Source organism: Gadus chalcogrammus, chromosome 7 (genome assembly GCF_026213295.1).
Source record: "Gadus chalcogrammus isolate NIFS_2021 chromosome 7, NIFS_Gcha_1.0, whole genome shotgun sequence".
In the NCBI taxonomy this organism is placed as follows: Eukaryota; Metazoa; Chordata; class Actinopteri; order Gadiformes; family Gadidae; genus Gadus; species Gadus chalcogrammus.
In genome coordinates this window covers 18284186-18303405 of record NC_079418.1, presented here as the reverse complement: position 1 = coordinate 18303405, position 19220 = coordinate 18284186, and the positions used below count along the sequence as shown (strand labels likewise).

General features: G+C 44.5%; 1 protein-coding gene across 1 annotated transcript in view; it reads right to left on the bottom strand.

The window, feature by feature from the left end:
• The window catches only part of LOC130386340 (nucleolar protein 4-like), a 67212-nt gene that overhangs the window by 36824 nt on the left and 11168 nt on the right, over nucleotides 1-19220 (bottom strand). Inside the window, exons 3-4 of the mRNA XM_056595202.1 lie at nucleotides 16575-16686; nucleotides 13570-13679 (exon numbers count right to left, since the gene is read on the bottom strand). Of these exons, the coding sequence (XP_056451177.1) occupies nucleotides 13570-13679; nucleotides 16575-16686 (222 nt within the window). The remainder of the gene's footprint in view (nucleotides 1-13569; nucleotides 13680-16574; nucleotides 16687-19220) is intronic.

Below are 19220 nucleotides of genomic sequence, written 5' to 3'. Positions count from 1 at the left end.
GTTGAACAGGAATGTATCTTAAGGGCAGGTAGTTTTCTTTGGGACACGAAGTTAATCCTGACACTCTGTAGGACAGGTCCTCTCTTTAGAACAGGAAGTTAATCCTGAAGCTCTGTAGGACAGGAAGTTCTCTGAAGGACAGCAGGTTAATCCTGAAGCTTTGATGGACAGGAAGTTCTCTTAAGGACAGGAAGTTAAAACTGACGCTCTGTAGGAGATGAAGTTCTCTTTAGGACAGGAAGTTAATTCTGATGCTCTGTAGGACAGGAAGTTCTTTGTAGGACAGGAAGTTAATCATGAAGCTTTGTTGGACAGGAAGTTCTCTTAAGGACAGGAAGTTAATACTGACTCTCTAGGACATGAAGTTCCCCCTGACGTGCTGTAGGATAGGAAGTTTGTAGTAGGACAGGAAGTTAATCCTGCAGCATTGTTGGACAGGAGGTTCTCTTAAGGACAGGAAGTTTATACTGACTCTGTAGGACATGTAGTTCCCCCTGTAGGATAGGAAGTTTGTAGTAGGAGTAGGGCTGGGACGACGCGTCGACGTAATCGATTACGTCGACGCATAAATTACGTTGACGCGAAAAATGCGCGTCGATAAAAAAAAAAAAAAAGATGGGCGGCGCTGGAGCGTAGTAGCAACGCGAGTGGCTCCCCAGACTTTCATAAGTGCAAGGCGCCACGCACTCGTTCCTCTAAGTATGGGAATTATTGAATGTAAAAGGAAACGATTCCGTGATATGTCGTCTTGGAGAAAAATGGAGATGACTTTCCATTCTAGCACCACGGAAATTCACCAACACCTGAAGAGGCGCCACCTGGTAGCAGCTGCAGATGACCGAGCACCGTAGAATTGCATTACTTTGAACTTTTATTTTGGAATTTAAAGGCAATAAACATGTATTGAAATGTTAAGGAATTCATATTTTATGTCAATCAACATGCATAAATTGCTATTAGTCAATTAATGGGGAGATAATCGATAATCGAATCGAAATCGAATCGGACTGAAAAAATGAATCGTTAGATTAATCGATGCATCGAAAAAATAATCGCTAGATGAATCGTTTAAAAAATAATCGTTTATCCCAGCCCTAAGTAGGAGAGGACGTTCATCGTGTCTAAATGTGAGACAGGAAGTTAATACTGGAGCTCTCTAGGACAGGAATATGTCTTTAGGACATGAAGTTTATTTTCGGACAGGAAGTTTATCCTGAAGCTCTTTAGGGCAGGGAGTTCACCCTGGCTCACAGGACATTAATTCTGACTTTCTATAGGATAGGTGCTGTGCGCATAAACCACAGCATCATCAAAAAACTAAATCAGACCTCCAAACTTGCAGCATAATAAACTTTCGCTCTGCTCAGACCACAGACAGAACCAAAGACAGAGCAGCACATAATTGTTAGCTAGAGACAGCAAACAAAAATGGGAGTGATAAAGAGAAAATGAAATAAAACAAAATTGAGAAAAGGAAGAATATACAAGACTAAAAAGAATGATCGAAACAAAAGACAAATCTATTTAACGTATAGTATTTTTGAAACATATGCAAATCATAATACAGCTGACGGCTATTAATTAAAAGAGTAACAGAAAAATAAAGATACAACGACAGATAGAAGGCATCACTATTCATCTCCACAGCAACTGACCTCGTCTTTATTTTAGATACGCACACTGCCCTGTGTGTGTGTGTATGTGTATGTGTATGTGTGTGTGTGTGTGTGTGTGTGTGTGTGTGTGTGTGTGTGTGTGTGTGTGTATGTGTGTGTGTGTGTGTGATCATGTGATGTCCGCACAAGAGCACTCATTCAAACACCATGTGCGCAGTTGCTTGCGTATGTGTATGCGTACATGCAAGACTGTATGTGAGACTGCTCTCACACATTTTGTCTTCACTATGATAATCCACTGGATGATCTTCTGCAGCCGTAGCCTGCCTGAAAAGCGATGGGAGGCAGAACAGGAAGGCTCTGTGTTTCAGAGGTGTTTCAGAGCAAAGAAAAAAAAGAATCTTCATGCGGGTTGCACAGTGCAAAACTACAGCAGAAGTTGACTTTCTCTCGTGGGACTATAATGACTCCCCCTGAAGAGGATTTGCAGCGAGACCCCCATCAAGTAGACATCGCATTGAAGTTGTCTCCTCACCTCTTGTCAGTCAAAGACGTATTCCAGCTTGTGTCCTTTCACAAGAAAACTGATACTAGTGGGCTGGTTAACATTAGCCGCCGGTGTTTAATATACAGCACTGTATTCAAAGATGCCAGAAAAACAATGTTATTTCATGTCAAATGTAATGGCCGTAGGTCTGTTAGCGGCCGTTTAAGAACCAACAAATCCCCAGATGTTTGGTAGGCGCCGAGATCTCAGATCGTCTGGCATCATGTGTCTCCTCTCTCCCTCGACAGAGCCAATATATGATAACTTGTTCCACGCATGTAGGTCCTGTTTCTTCACCTCGTTCTTGGATCCGGTTTCCATCACCAAGCTTACCGCTAGCATTCTGTACGCAGGTACATATACGTCTATGTATGAGATGTAAACACCGTTCCACATGTATACCTGATGGACGTCGCCATTACCTGGCTGTCAGACCAAGATCATCACTGACAAACTGTCCACTAGAGAGACACACCGCCCTATAGCTTGACAGGCATGAGCAGCATTGTGCAGGATATAGCAAGCAATTATTTTGTGGATGTAAATCTTTTTAAGCTGTGACTCGGCTCATGTTCAATTATCTTAGGCTTCGGTGTGTGACAGTTTAGCTGCCAATTAGTTAATGGACATGCTGGCTGGCTGGCTGGTTGCTGGCTGGATTGCAAACTAGTGGGGTTGATTGTCGACTCAATAGATGGACTGTTTTTTAAACAAGGTTTCCCCCTTTACCGACTGCTTTGTGTCCTTTGTCCCTTTTGGTAGGACTAGATGGCGTGAAAGGGTTGACAATTGATACTACTTGATAGAGAAATCAAGTGAAATGTAATTGTATTTATGCTTAAGTGTGTTAACCTCAAGGCAAATGTCAATGAAACAAATGTGATTCTTCTATTTTACCTGAAGATTAGAGTTGTGATGATTTACATTATTTGAATGGATGGAAATATGTAGTCTGTCGATCAGCAACATCCTACGGTAGCATCCACAGAAAGATTTCTTTGCTTTTTCTCTGCAGATAAACAATGAATATTGTATATAGGATAAGCCCATCAAGTCGACTATGCTCTATACATTTCACACATCAATATTGTGTAATATCTATATGCCTACTTTCACATGTCTAAGTAAACCTGTAAAACAAAAAGAACGATTTCCTAGAGGTACTGCTGTGTGGTTGTCTAGGTCGATGAGGATGCGTCACACTTTCGCCAACATACAGCGTATTCAATTACACAGGAGGTACGTTTTGCAGATTATAAATAAGAAAATAATCAACATGGGGTTCTCAAGCAAAAGCTTTGTCTTAACAAGGTCAGGGAAATCAGCCACACTGTGCGAAGGAGAGCTTGCTGCAGTGAATGTGAGCTCAGTGTGGTCGTCCCCAAGTTAATCATTCACTCACACACACACTGGGGTGTGGGGAACATTCTGTTGTAAACGCTTGAATCAACAGCGAGGTTCTTCACTAAGCCATGACACTATAAACTTGCACATATCTCTCGGGCCATAAACGCAAAGTTGAAAAATACGGGTCGGTCGACGACAACCGTCCAATAAATCAGCCAGCAAACCACTGGTCAACCAGTGAGCCGTTCCTCCAGTTATTTTGGCAGAGCTACAGATTAGCAGAGTGGCCAACAGTTCGAGCCTAGTTTAATCCAGCCATGGCCACAAATCTGCCCCAAGCATGGCGATTAACCTCTTTCTACTACATGAAGCAATCCCAGGAAAACCCAGGGCAGATTACTGCAGGCAAAGGTCATTGGTTGACCAGGCTACTTTCCCAGTTTACCAACACACAGTCCCGCCGGGATCCGGTGTCCCAACATACAGCCCTGCTGGTATACATTGGTCCAACATACAGCCCTGCTGGTATACATTGGTCCAACATACAGCCCTGCTGGTATAAATTGGTCACAGTTTGCCGACTTGCAAATATTTTCATGCTCAGTATCTTCTGACTCTAGTAAAGCTTGATAAACCCAACCTCATAAGCATATAGGGCGCAGAATATTTCAGGTATTTGACTTTTTGTTGTGTTAGTAGATAGTTACAACGTGCCTCTAATTCTGATTTGAATGTAAAAGGCTGTAAATAATTGTGTGCCTATAAAAATTCAGTGTTACTGCATCTGTGAGCTTCTCTGTACTTGATAATGCAACCTGTGGGACCACGGCGTAAGCAGTTTTCACTGCTTTTTTTTTTCCTCGTGTCAAACACCACAGGATGTCCTGTTTGCCAAGAAATAATTGAGTGGATATTCATCCCTGTCTTTTACTCACTGGCCCTCTGCTCGGAGCAGTGCCCATTGCCCCATGCCCAAGAGATAACCAAGTGATGATCCCAGACACAACCAACAGATAACAAAGGGATGATCCCAGACATAACCAACAGATAACCAAGGGATGATCCCAGACATAACCAAGAGATAACCAAGTAATGATCCCAGACATAACCAACAGATAACCAAGGGATGTCCCAGACATAACCAACAGATAACCAAGGGATGTCCCAGACATAACCAAGAGATAACCAAGTAATGATCCCAGACATAACCAACAGATAACCAAGGGATGATCTCAGACATTACCAACAGATAACCAAGATATGATCCCAGACATAACCAGATAACAAAGGGATGATCCCAGACATAACCAACAGATAACCAAGATATGATCCCAGACATAACCAGATAACAAAGGGATGATCCCAGACATAACCAACAGATAACAAAAGGTTGAACCCAGACATAACCAAGAGATAACCAAGTGGTGATCCAAGACATAACCAAGAGATAACCAAGTAGTGATCCCAGACATAACCAAGAGATAACCAAGTAGTGATCCCAGTATTAACCGAGAGATAACCAAGAGATGATCCCAGATATAACCAAGAGATAACCAAGGCAGGATCCCAGACATAACCAATAGATAACCAAGAGAGGATCCCAGACATATCCAAGAGATAACCAATTGGTGATCCCAGACATAAACAAGAGATGAGACAGAGATAAAAAAAAGTCATGAGACAAAGTCAGGACCAAAATAATCTCGGCTCCAGCAGTCCTATTCGGGTGGGGAGAAGCCGAAGAGAAACTTAGCTTGCAGCAACATGATTGGTCAAGACAAATATAGAGCGGAAGACTGTGAAATGGCACTTTCACACAGATTTGAGGTAGTCTGCTGTCAGAGTTATGATTCTTCATCTAAAGTCCGATTTGTGAGACTATGAGCACAATACTATTTTTATTCAAGAAATCCTCAAAATCGATGCTACACTCAATGTACAACAAGAATCATAATCAAAATAGTAGCCTATTAATAAGTATAAGCGTTGGCTAACATAGTTTGGCTAATGACTACTAGGATTCGTAATAACTGAGTGGGCATAAGTCAGAACTCAGACACAGGTTATGCTTCATCAAGGCTTCTTCATTCAGCATCAGCATGATGGCATTACAGCGCTTGGCCTGCTGACCGATATTTCACTGATCCGCGGCTGTAGATATGAGTCTGGGTTTCCGGATGTGATCTATGGATGCACTGTCACACGATATGCGTAAGTCATGCTTAAAAACAACTGTAATTCGTTACCGCCGATGTTCTGAAACCAAAAGTAAAGGCAAACCAACTACCACAGTCTGTTGGGTCATCGCCCAAACTGCGAACATCTACTCTCATAGCCTCTAAGTAAACACCATATGATTCACCTTTTTGGTTTGCCGAAGAACACACTTCAACTAACATGGACATGGATCGTCTTTTGGAATCAGTTTAAAATAAAACCTTTTTCTTGTCTCTTCTTTACTCTGCAGTCTGCAGCCTGGAGCGGACACAGCAATGATAGCATTTCCTTTCCCGTTACCTTAGCCGGCGCTTAAATGCCACAACAGACGATTCAAAACATTATGGTTTATTTTTTAATCTGACTTCAAGCTGCGCATTTGGAAATAGTTTTTTCCTATGGGCCATGGGTGTGAGTGTGTGTGTGAGTCACAGATAACGTAACATAGAGGAGGGGAAAAAGGGAGCGCACGACGAGATCACTGAAGGGACTCCTTAAATCCAGTGGCTGCACTCTCAACACACAAACACTAGACTATACCTGCCAGGGATCGCTAGCCCACCACAAAAAACAACAGTCATTAAAAATGATGTGGCTCAGTCCTCTGTAAAGATGCATCACAACTATCGCTGGGGTCTATTCACTACAGATTGAACCATCAGAATGGCAGTGCCTTGGGCAACTTGGCTGAGCACCACAGCAAGCTGTGTCTACAGTTCCCTCTTGCAACAGAGGTAACAGAATCCCTAGCCCTTTCACTATCAGAGTCTCTGATACTGAATACTCTTTCGTTTGCCACATGCTTCAGATGAAGACGCACGTCATCTGGGTGTTTGCCCGGTGACAGCGAGACAATGGTTCCACATGTTCATACCTACTTCTTATAGTTGCAGGTGCATCAAAGGTCCTTTAATCCCCTCTCTCGCTGCCTCTGCGGGGTACGATTTTGTGCATTTATACTTAAAAAGGAGGAAAACATCTGAGGCAGAAGCAAGCCAAGAAACACACAGGGAAGGTGCGATGGTGAACCCACAGGGGGCTTTTCCAAAACGTTGGAGCCAACATAACATTGACAACATGAAAATATTAAGTTGTTTTGCCCTTATCCATGATAAATCATTTGAAGGAAAACAGGGCCTACTGTGATCTTAAATAAATATATTTAATCATAATACATACTGTACATAGTGTACATAATAACTTTTTTCATGTATTTACCCGAAATAGCTGGCCAATAGAAACCTCAGCACCATGTTATGTACTATAACATTAAACGACAAACGGAAAAGATTGTAAAACTTTGGAATTGGACTAAATGTGGCGTTAGATAGAAAGTGATAGGGATAGAAAGGTGGATCAATAGATTAAATCAACCAGTTTTAATCCAAGTAAGTAAAAACTTTAAAAATGCCCAACTGTTCCCACTACTTTTTACGATCACAATAGCCATCTAAATAAAAAAGAGCAGATGCCTTGTGTTCGGCATACAGGATTGACCCAAAGAGTCCCCACATGAGGGATACTGACTACGGTACCAAGAGACACCCATTTCACAACCATAACAATACATTTAACGGGACATCATGGAACAGGGTCAGCAGTACAATTTGGATTCTATGCAATGACGATATGGTGATTGCAACAGCAATAGTTTGTTGCAAGCAAGCTTAATTATAATACATAAGAAGAACCAACTGGCATTTACCACAGTGGAAGATATACTTAAGTTGTATGAAGTCAAAAAGTATTGTATATTAGTAGAACAAAAAGCATATTATACTGTGACTACTGACACTATTAAATCCAAAGGCCATTTTTAAGCATATATTACCGGATGTTAAGGAATTAAACAGCCTTCTCATTATTTAACTAAACAACGAGAAAGCCTGTTTCGTCTTATATTTATATGTAAATGTTTTGCCAAAACCGAGTCAGCACACTGGAATTCCTGTGTGTGTGTGTGTGTGTGTGTGTGTGTGTGTGTGTGTGTGTGTGTGTGTGTGTGTGTGTGTGTGTGTGTGTGTGTGTGTGTGTGTGTGTGTGTGTGTGTGTGTGTGTGTGTAAACGGGGAGGGGGGTTGGGGGGGAGCGCTGGCATGCGCCAATTCATGGCACGCGCCAGCGATTGTTCCCCACCATGCCCAGTCAGTCCGCATCCCGCCCACCCGAGCCATCCTCTCCCCACCCCGCCCGCCTACAACAAGCGCACCCAGCAGCACGTGCGCACGCAGATCCTACACATAAACACACAAGGGCGCACACACACACACGCACGCCCCGAGTGGAACGGAACAATGTGCGGTCAGAGGCACACTGGCCTAGTGCACTCTGAATTACACAACATGACTAGGAAGTAGGAATAATAACAGCGAATTCACGGGGGAACAGAGGGGCACTCTCAGCAGGATTGTGTGGCTCTCCGGCTTGCTAGCGCTGTGGCCATGTCCACTTGGTACAGAGAAGGCTGCGAGGGAGCCCAGTGCCCTCCGATGGAGCCTGTTACTAGCCTAGTGCACATATAATAGATCAACATGACAACTCAATACAAACTGGGTATTTCCCCTCAGGTTGATACGGATCAGGAAAGACGTTTCTAATGTACGACTATAATTTGTATCCCGAAGTGTGCGTTATGGTTTGTCGTATGAATTTGCATCGATAATTAATCTTAACACCTATCAATAGAGCGTCCAGCAGCGCGTCTCATGTATGATTTCACCGCAGGGAACAGAATCGCTTCTTCGCTTCTTTCGTCTCACTCAATTAGTAACATGGAAACAAGATAAACAACGCAGCCAGCACAAATACTCTAAAAGAAAAAAAAACATGAATAGTCCAGTTGCTGATTGGTAAATTAGAAAACGCCTTCTTACCTTCCCGTCAAGATTTTGACCATGAATGTCGGCCGCCTCACGCTTTTACAATTCCCCCGATGCTATTTTCTTTTCTATTATCTGATATTGATTAAATGTATGTTTTTATTTTTCAAAGAAGCAACATATCCTTCTGTATGGGGAGGCAGCGCGAGCACACGGCAGACCCCCTCAAGATTCTCTCTGGCAACCAGCCCGAAGATGGGGGCGGGGCCAGCGAGACGACGTCACACCCCGTGCCAAGAGAGCGAGAGCGAGAGGGGGGTAGAGAGAGAGAGATGCAGGGACTGTAATTGCAACTGTGCTGTACCGTGGGCCATTAAATCCATTTTAAACTGGGATAGGCCGGCTTTGTGGAGGCCACCAACACCCCCACCCCCTCCCATCCTCCTTCAAGCCCACCCTGCCCCTCTCTGCTCTACCCACCCCCTCCTCCCTTTGTTAGCTCAGCCCATGGGACGTTACATTGTTAGCGACCATGCAAATTACACAGAATGGACGCCCGTCCGATGCCACATGCATTGTCCAATCGTTGCAAATGAAAAGACAACACATTTGCCAGAAATTTGGGGGATGAATAGACACAAAAAAGGGTCACAGAATGATGTTTGGCTGCAAACGATAGCCACCAGTAAGGCCTTTGTATTACTGCAGCTACAACATGCTTCATATTGTACAATAAAAAAAATCGTTGGGCCTCCCAGTTTAATCAAAAATCACACAGGGTGGTCTTTTTAATGTGCTGCGGAGTATGGCATGCTGCAGTATCTTTGCCCATGACAAAACTACCGGTTGATGGATTTTGTGAATGAGACATAAATCCACACAACTTTATTTGACCATAGATTTAATCCTGTTCCCTCGAGGGTCCTGATTATGTACAGGATGAGGCAAGATAAGTCAACAGATGAGCTGTAATAAATATGTAGATATTTAAATTGTATATATCTTTGTATAAACACTGTTCGAATACGCACCATCCCTGGTACAGAGAACACACACACCCCTGTTTATAGAGCGAAGAAGTGTGTGTGTGTGTGTGTGTGTGTGTGTGTGTGTGTGTGTGTGTGTGTGTGTGTGTGTGTGTGTGTGTGTGTGTGTGTGTGTGTGTGTGTGTGTGTGTGTGTGTGTGTGTGTGTGTGTGTGTGTGTGTGTGTGTGTGTGTGTGTGTGTGTGTGTGTGTGCTACCGAGCAAGGTATTTGCATGGCAAACCTGCCCCCTACAGGTGAGATTCCTAACTGCACCATCCTGACCCCTGCATTCCTATAGATGGACGCTTTGCAGCCGTCATGGTGGAAGAATCCAGCTTATATTTAGTTGTACAGCATGTTGCTTTAGGATCTCAATATAATTGTAGGATAGGTAAGCATATCTGGTAGTTATCCCTGAGAATTATTTGTTTTACGTTACAAGGCTAAAAAACTACAAACCAAGGGTGGAGGCATGCTTTGGGTTGAATTTGGATTTAAGCAGCTTCAACACGATGGCAACCATGAATTTCAGTATTTCAGACTTCATTGTGCAAACTAAATTTTGCACCCGCAGTGCAAAATAAAGCAGTGCAAAATGCAAACACAGACAACCGCAATAGGCAACAATAAGTTATTAAATATGCAAATATAAAATATAAGTGTCTCTTTAAAAAAATTACGGTAGGGGGGGGGGGGTAGCCAAAAAGCCCAGGGGTAGAAGGTATTCCTCAGCCTGTTTGAAGCCAACCATTAAAAAGTGTATGGTCGCTGTATGCCATGTATTCATAGTCTATGGTGGCACTTGGATATAGTGCTGGATTGTACTTCTTAGCAAATCCAGTTAACCCTAAATGTCACTTTGTGATCCAAATACAATGGCTGTTTCCAAGAAAATGTAATGCAATCGTTTTAAATTCAATCCTGAAGGTTCTTCCAACCCCGGTACCTAAGTCACACTTGAACCTGAACCTATTGGGGTCAGTCGATCACAGAGAAAAAGATGGGGAACCATAGTTTTGAATGTAACTAGTTCTAATGAATAACTTCCAGGATCCAAACAGGAGCTTACATTTTTGTTCCCGAACATCATAGACCCACAGCCCTTTAGGGAGGCGATATCAGAGTCTAATGGAGTCTAATGTGAGGTCAAGAAAACACCTATTTAACCATGCTACATGTAGCACTGAAAAACAATAGTCATGCACATCACAGTCATGTGACTGACTCCTATGTTCTAAACCAACAACATGAATATTTAATGTTTGGTCAGGAAAGCTACACACGGTTTTCAACCAATCGCTGAAAATAACAGTTTTTCATGATGGTTATTTTGAGATCAGCTACAAAAACATTAATCTTCAACTGATAATACACACTTGAGATGTTATTCCTGTTAACCTGCTTATCAATGAATATAACCAGACGTGGAAAGGGTTAATTAAATATTGTATTTTTTATTTTCATAAAAATAAAATGCTACACGGTCAAAAATCTCTCAGAGGTAGTCCCTCCAGGTCCCAAACTGTGAGACTACTTGCCTTTCCTGAAGCACTCTAACTTTATCTCTTTTGTTGTAATTATAACAGAGCAACCCCCAACCCAGCTCATTCGTGCACGCACCCGTGCACATGCATACACACCCACACGTTTCTCCCCAAATAATGGAATGAGTTTTCTCGGGAGGAGGTTGCAGCGATATGGGGGCGGGGCATTAATATACATAATGAACCCTCCTCATTCTCCTGTTTTAATTCATTCCAGCCCCCCCACCCCTTCATCTATTCTCCTCCTCTGCCCCCCACCTGCCCCAACCCCCCTACTCCCCCTCCCCCAAGGCCCCATCACGCACACACACACACACACACACACACACACACGAACACACACACACACACACACACACACACACACACACACACACACACACAATTCGATGCACAAAATCACAATCTGCCCCTCCTGCCCCCGACCTCCCTAAAGAAGGAAGCATCCTGGGTAATTTCCACCTGCTCCAGGAGGTTTAAGTGGAGGAGAGAGAGGCAGTGATGGGTGTTAATGGTGTCTTCCAACACATGTTACTCTCTCTTCCCTTCTGCCTCTCTTTCACTCTCCCTCTCCCTCATAGTTATCCCTCCCAAGAATGACTTTCTCCACGTCTCACAAAACCGCCCAACACTAAACCTCTGCTACACCAGGGAGACTGTACAGTACCTCAGGCGATGAGGGACTGCATCATTTGAGTTCTAAAACCAACAGCATGAGCTTCTGCTTGTGTAAGGATCCACTGAAGGCGTGCCATAGCTGTCATATATAAACCACAGCGAGGCGCGGCATCGATACCCACTCTGCTGAGGTTGCTGTTCTAATCCTGTGTGTTTCGGGCTATCTGATCTACTGCATGGCCAGCTTTTTCTGTTGCCTGGGCTTTGGCTCGTGGACATTGACTGCTGTCTCCGATGAGACAAGGTCCGGTTATTTTTTTGGATCAGGTAATCATCAGGAATAGATCTGACCGGACACGCTGAATGATGGTCATGTGACCCACAATGCACCTGTGATAAAGTGACTGATGAGAAGACATTTTTGGATCATCCAAAACACCCAGGTTGGGAACAGAGTGGAGTTTCTTATCTCTGTTAACAGATATCTGCCTATGACTACAGAATCTGTAGGCAACGGTTGAAGACTTTGGTATTAGAAGCACTCAGGTTTACATTTGAAGTCTGTTTGTAGTTCGAGTAGTATTGAACAATCATGTTTGAGCAGGCATTAGTTAAATGCAGGTAAACAGTAGTGTTAAAAAAAATCTCGGAATCCATCGTCTATCATCTAACAATGATTAAGCTTTTTATAAACTTTGATTTCTGTTTTAGGAGATTAGCCAAAATGTCGTCAGGACCAGAAACACATTTCTTTTTAATTGAAAACAACACCATTTGTTGAGTTCAGAAAAGATAATGTATGACAGAATATGGATTCTGACCTGCATCACCTGCGTTTCAGTGATTTCGCAGTGACAGCTAGTAACACCTACGTTCTTTCTATTTACCTTGACAGAAGGAAAGATTTTTTTTTTATAAATTCCGCTTTAACACCGAAAATGATAACGAGACACCTGCCAATTAGCCAGAATGGTAATTAGCTCCTGACCTGCCGTCACTAAACTAGAGAAGTTTAACCAGAATGTCATTCCCTAGTGTGTGTGTGTGTATGTCTATTCTCCGGTAGTAGTGTGTTCCTGTGTGTATATGTATCCGTGTATGCTTCCAATATGCATGCTATGCACATGTGTATTCACGTGCAAGCCTATATGCGCGCGCACGCGTGCGTGCGTGCGTGCGTGCGAGATATATATTGGCATTCCAGTGTAAATTGGCACTTCAGTGTCTCCCCCGTCCTCAGCTAATTAACTAGACGCTCAGAGGCCTCGCTTAATTGGAATGAGCCCAACCCTATTCCCCCACTGGTTATCAAGACACCCCCACACACACACACACACACACACACGACATGCCATCACTTCCTTGCACATACAAAAGACATATTTTCATTCAGCCCCCCTTTGCAACAACCCATAGACACAAAGAGCTTTAGATTGGCAGTGTGTGTGTGTGGGGGGGGGGGGGGGCTGCTTTGTACAGATACTAGCCATGTTTCCAATGGCATGAAGACAGGTAGGGAGGGGGGGGGGGGGGGGGGGGGGAGTGATTCATGTAGGGGGGGGGGGGGTGGAGAGAGCAAAAGAGAGAGGTTTGTATTTTTGCACCAATAAACCGCAGCAAATGTGCAAATGTGCAGATATTGACAATCCAGAAAATGATATGGCAATCAGACACCAGACCTGCTCTGTAAGAGATCTAAGGCTTGGGAACCAGAGACCATTCTGGACAAACTACCACACATCGCTCACACTCGTGGTCACAGCAGGAGCGACGGCAGGGGGGGGGGGGGGGGGGGGGTGTTGTACTGTACCATGCTGTGGGTTCTGAGGAGCCTACCTTGTCCATGTGGCTCCCACACTGTAGCTCCATGTGTTTCAGGTAGGCTGTGGTCAGCGGCATGTTGTAGTCGATCATGTCCGGAGCGAGGGACGTCGGCCGGTCGTTCTCTGGTGGAGACAGGGGAGGAGGATTTTATATAAAGTGGTTGACGTTGCACCGGGGCGGGTGAGTACTGTTTTAAGGTGTTTGCACAGTGCCCAGACAAACACTAACACCCAATGTCTGTTAGCAATGTCAAACACATGTGTATTCTGCAATACAACTGTGTTGGCATCTTAAACTAATATCAAACACAGGTTAGTTCTGCGATACAACTGGGACTCAGCATCATAAACCAATGTCAAACACAGCTTTATTCACCAATATCATGCCGGGGTTTACACCTTTGATACGTAATATTAAAGTGAACGCTCAACACAGCGCCACAAGGCCATCATTTCCGCCATCCAAAGCTAAAATACCTGAAAGCTTGGAGGGGTAGCACATCGGTGCTTCGTCTCTCTGTAGCACTCACCACCCCCCCCCCCGCCCATCTCCTTATCTCGCCCCCTCATTCATATTTGCAGCCTCCACCTCTCTCTATTCCCTTCATTGTCTCTCCTGTCAGTCATTTGTCCACAGTGACCTAGCGCCAGGCCGTGTCTAGCTTCTGCAACGTATGGACGAAGGAGAACACTCAATGCGACCCCGCAGACAGGCAGGCTGGCCGGTCAAGACGGACGCATGATGGATAGTCTCGTCCCAGAGTGAGAGTGCAATACTACGGAGCATGCGTCCAGGGAACGAGGGAGCCTCGGATAACGGATCGATTATGTGCTGCGTGGCTTGTTTCACATTTAAGCTACTGTTTTCATGCTGTGGCCGGTGGCACATGCTGTGGTTTTGAAAACACTCTGGGTATCTGGTGAGAGACTGCGTCTCTGTCTTGACAATGTTCAGTATCCCACCCCTCCGGTGCTACGGGATCCCTGCCGTCGTATGGAAACACTCTCATCCTTTGAATGATTAACACCGACCAGCGGAAGCACAGACCGAGCCTTAACAAACTAGAACCTAATCATATGAAACACAGGTAAAAAGCAGTACTTAACGATCACACATTATTTACTAATTGTCCAAGCACTTTGAGAATTGTTAGATTTCAATTTTTTATATTTTGACAAACCAAAGTCCTCTTAATGAGTCATGCATTCTTCATCTGGGGGGATGCGCCGAAAACCGTACATGCCCATCCTTACAGGACAAGTGCAAGGACATACATGAATACACGCATTAAACCCCCGCATATAGACATACGCTAAACCCCCACATAGGGACACGTACGCCTGCTGCCTGCCAATTAAACATAGCCCCAGTCCACGGTGATTAGCTGCATTTAATAATTCACAGCTGAACTTTAGTGGGAGTGACTCTAGCATTGCGATGCTGAGGCTTTTGAGGTGTGTGCGTGTGCGTGTGTGTTGTTCTTTGAGTTGGAAAGAGGGCAGCTAATTGCCTTCCTACCCTATGGTGATCGGTCCCCTGCCTGGGGCGGGCGGGCGGGCGGGCACGCACGCACGCACGCACGCACACACACACACACACACACACACACACACACACACACACACACACACACACACACACACACACACACACACACACACACACACACACACACACACACACACACACAGATAAGAGATGTAGACGCATTTAAATACACATGCGCACATGTGTAGGGAACGTTACAGACACACCATTTGACTACGATTTTACAGTCAAAATTATTGTCATGAAATACAAAGCTAGCGTTTTATATGTGCAGAAAGAAGCTGTCTTTTGATCTGGGACTTACATTGATTTTCTTAATTGCATTATTTATTGTTACCGGACCTTTATCGTGAATGAAGTGCGAACGTCATGATGTGTTGTTAGGGACCAGTAGAACAGTTTTACAACCAAGGCTATTTTCCTTGCAACCGTGCGCTTGTTCCCCGCTCTTTGTTAAGCGCCGCTAATTAGGCTAATTGAGGAGAGAGGGGGGACACTGGAACGACACCCCGGTGAAATGAGAGATGGGGGGTGAGGGGATGAGCAGGGAGTATATCATTAAGAGGAAAAGAGTGTGGAAGACAGACAGACAGACAGACAGACAGACAGACAGACAGACAGACAGACAGACAGACTCTTTCTCTCTCTCTCTTTACAGCAGACAGAGGGACAGATGAACCGACTCTGTGGATACCCAATGTGGAAAGTGAGGCTTATTCACCGTTAGAATTTGAGTGTTTTCCTTTCAAGAAAAACCCTCCCCACATACATCCCAGCAGATGTGGCCCCCTGAGACACCATGGCAACCGCCATGGCAACCATGCTGTATGGCGGAAGGTGTTTGAGGGCCTGAGCATCAAGGCAAACCACACTGACAAGACTCTGGTAATCAGGTTTGTGGACGCTGGAACTGCATTATGGTGAATATGACATCATGATTCCAGGCAACAGTTTAATAACAGAGGGTTTACTGTAAACCTCTGTTGATCTGAGCTCTGTGAAGAAATTATGAATGTACTTGACTGGCTGTAATATCATGGCATCCACGGTGCGTCCATGAACAACCCTGGATTTGACTCGGTGCTGAGCCTTCGCAAGTCTGTTTAAAAGGTCGCAATAACAGTCTCCATATTCAAACCCACATTTTGATGTTAAGTTTATAGAGTAGTCCAGACAGAAAGACTGGTACCATTATCTTATTGTACAGCACTTTGGTCAGTGTATGCTGTGTGTAAATGTGCTCTATAAATAAAACTTACTTACTATTAGACTCACTCCAGTCCAGACAGACGGACAGACACATACCTTTTGACGCCAGTCCAGACCGACAGTGAGAGAGACGGACAGACGGGTACCTTTATGCTCCAGTCCAGACAGACAGATGGAGAGGTACCTTTAGACTCTAGTCCAGACAGACATACAGGCGGAGAGGTAGCTTCAAACTGTAGTCCAGACAGACAGACGGGTACCTTTCGACTCCAGACCGGTGGTGGTGATGTGCATTCTCTTCTGACACTCTCCACAGCTCATCAGGAAGCGGGTCACTGCCTCCCTGGGCAGAAACGCATAGGTCTCTGCTATCTGCGGGGCGAGACATTGGGTGAGCAGGGTGAAGGAGAGAGACAGGGAGTAGGGTTATCTAGCTGAGCAGCAGGGTGTGTGTGCGTATGTGTGTGTGTGTGTGTGTGTGTGTGTGTGTGTGTGTGTGTGTGTGTGTGTGTGTGTGTGTGTGTGTGTGTGTGTGTGTGTGTGTGTGTGTGTGTGTGTGTGTGTGTGTGCACACAGCTGTGATCCGTGTGTGTGTGGGGCGTAGGGACGACTCTAGGCTGTGCCATGCTGGCTGAGTAGGGGGTGGGGGGGTTTTGGGAAGGCGACAGATGAAAGAGATGATGGGGGGGAGGAGTAGGTTAGGGAATAAGGGACCGTATTACAGCCTAGCATCATTAGAGACCAGTATGACCTTCTGGCTCCTTCTTCTGGCTCTACAAGGGCGGTCTGGGAGCATCCATAGTGGATTTAGCGACCGTAAAACAATAACTTATACATACTCTCGCCCGTAATGATAACTGAGACTCGGGCGGCAACAGATGTAGTCGCCACCTTTGGCCAATAGAGGGCGGTGTCCCCAACAGAGCCCCAGGATAGGATAAGTTCACTTTTGTTTCAGTCAATTACTGAAACAAAACATCCTGCATCAGATGGGTGCACGGCCATTACATCTACACACATCTCCCTACCGCTGTATGTTTGGGTTTGTTTGTGTGTGTGTGTGTGTGTGTGTGTGTGTGTGTGTGTGTGTGTGTGTGTGTGTGTGTGTGTGTGTGTGTGTGTGTGTGTGTGTGTGTGTGTGTGTGTGTGTGTGTGTGTGTGTGTGTGTGTGTGTGTGTGTGCGCACAAAGGCTGTGGTCCAATCTCCACTTTCACACCTTTGATCATAACAGATCAGTTAGTGAGATCGACAGTAAAAACTAGAGGGATTTGTATGTAATTGTGAATAAATATGACAGGTGCTGGGTGGGTTGCCATATCAACCTGAAGGCAGGGTCCAAAATTCACTTTCAGGCTTGTGACTTTAAGCCTCCCGGAGTTGAATAATCTACCCACCAAACATTTGTTTTAATATGTAACCCTGGATTATTTTTAACTGCTGCAATATGTTCAAATCTAGGTGAAATTGTTTGGCGGCAGGTGTTAAGGGCGCAATGTGTTAAGCCCCTCCCAGTTAGTAGGCGGGAGACCAAATTAAAAGATGATAATAACAGTGTTCTGTCGACTCTCATGTGCAGCTGTGTGATGCGTAGCTCGGCTGGCTGGGGTTGGGAGGGGGGGGGGGGGGGGAGTGGGAGGGGTTTTTAGAGCGCCGATGGTAAGCACTAGGACCAGCATTTGTAGGTTATATCCGCTATGGGGCGCGATTTAATTGCGCGTTATTGAAATCCATATCGATCGGCATTAACCGCCGATATATCCAGCTTATTTTAAGCTACGGGCGAGTTGAACTGTTACACATTGCGACTTTATTTAGCCTTGGCAACAGCTAGGGCTCTTACACACTGAGCTTCTGAAAGAGGAAACGATACTGACAGAGGAGGAAGAGAGAGTGGGGGAGAGCGATGGCACAACATGCATGATAGACAGACGGGACGACTACGTTTTAAAGAAGGCGTGATTCAGGTGTTTAAGGGATCGTAAGACAAAGAGGCAGGCCACCAAAGGGTCCCGCAACAGAGTCCTGAGGATCAATGGGGGGATTTGTGCCGTTTCTTCTGAGGTTCCCTTCAGCAAGGCATGGACACTCCTAAGAAATCCAGAAGTGAGGCCAGACCTTTCTCTTGAAAATAGTCTAAAGGACACAATGGTCTGATTTAGCCTTACTGGGAGTACTGGGACAGCAGCGTTCTGTCCCCTGGGTTACAGCTTGACACAGAGGAGTTTCATATCTTATGGGAGTTTAATATCGAGGGAGAGTTTGCCTATCACCTAAATGGCAAAGGAAATCCATGTGTTCCTTCTCAAAAACATATTTATGGTATGTATATTATTGAATATGAACAAACAAATTATTTTAAATAAATTCCATCAAAAGCATGATCTATCCACCACCCCCACACACTGGCCACATCCACACCCGGTCTGCTGTCATCGAGTGGAGTGTTATTATCTCATGTCTTTTCTTATCTTTTTGTAGGAAATCAACTGCATACAGGATGGTTATAATAAAGTATATTCACTTTTCAGCTGTAATACTCTGGTGCTTTGTAACGTTAAAAGGATTGTAATGATACTTTATGCGCTAGGTATAGGGTGATAACACTCTAGTTGCATAGCTAATGTTAAAATACTTCACACTGAAATTGTATAGGGGTGAAATTACAGTTGTATAGCAGATGTAATGGCTCTTCACACTATAGTTGGATAGCACATGCAATAATATGCAATGCTTTTATTGTAAAGGGGATGTTATGATACTTATTGCTCTATGTGTAAAGCTGGTGTTATGGTTCTTCATGCTCTTGTTGCAAAGGTGATGTAATGATACTTAATGCTCCATTTATAGGGTGTTTTAACGCTACTTCAGACTAAAACTATGCAGATATTGGGGACATGCCTCTGTT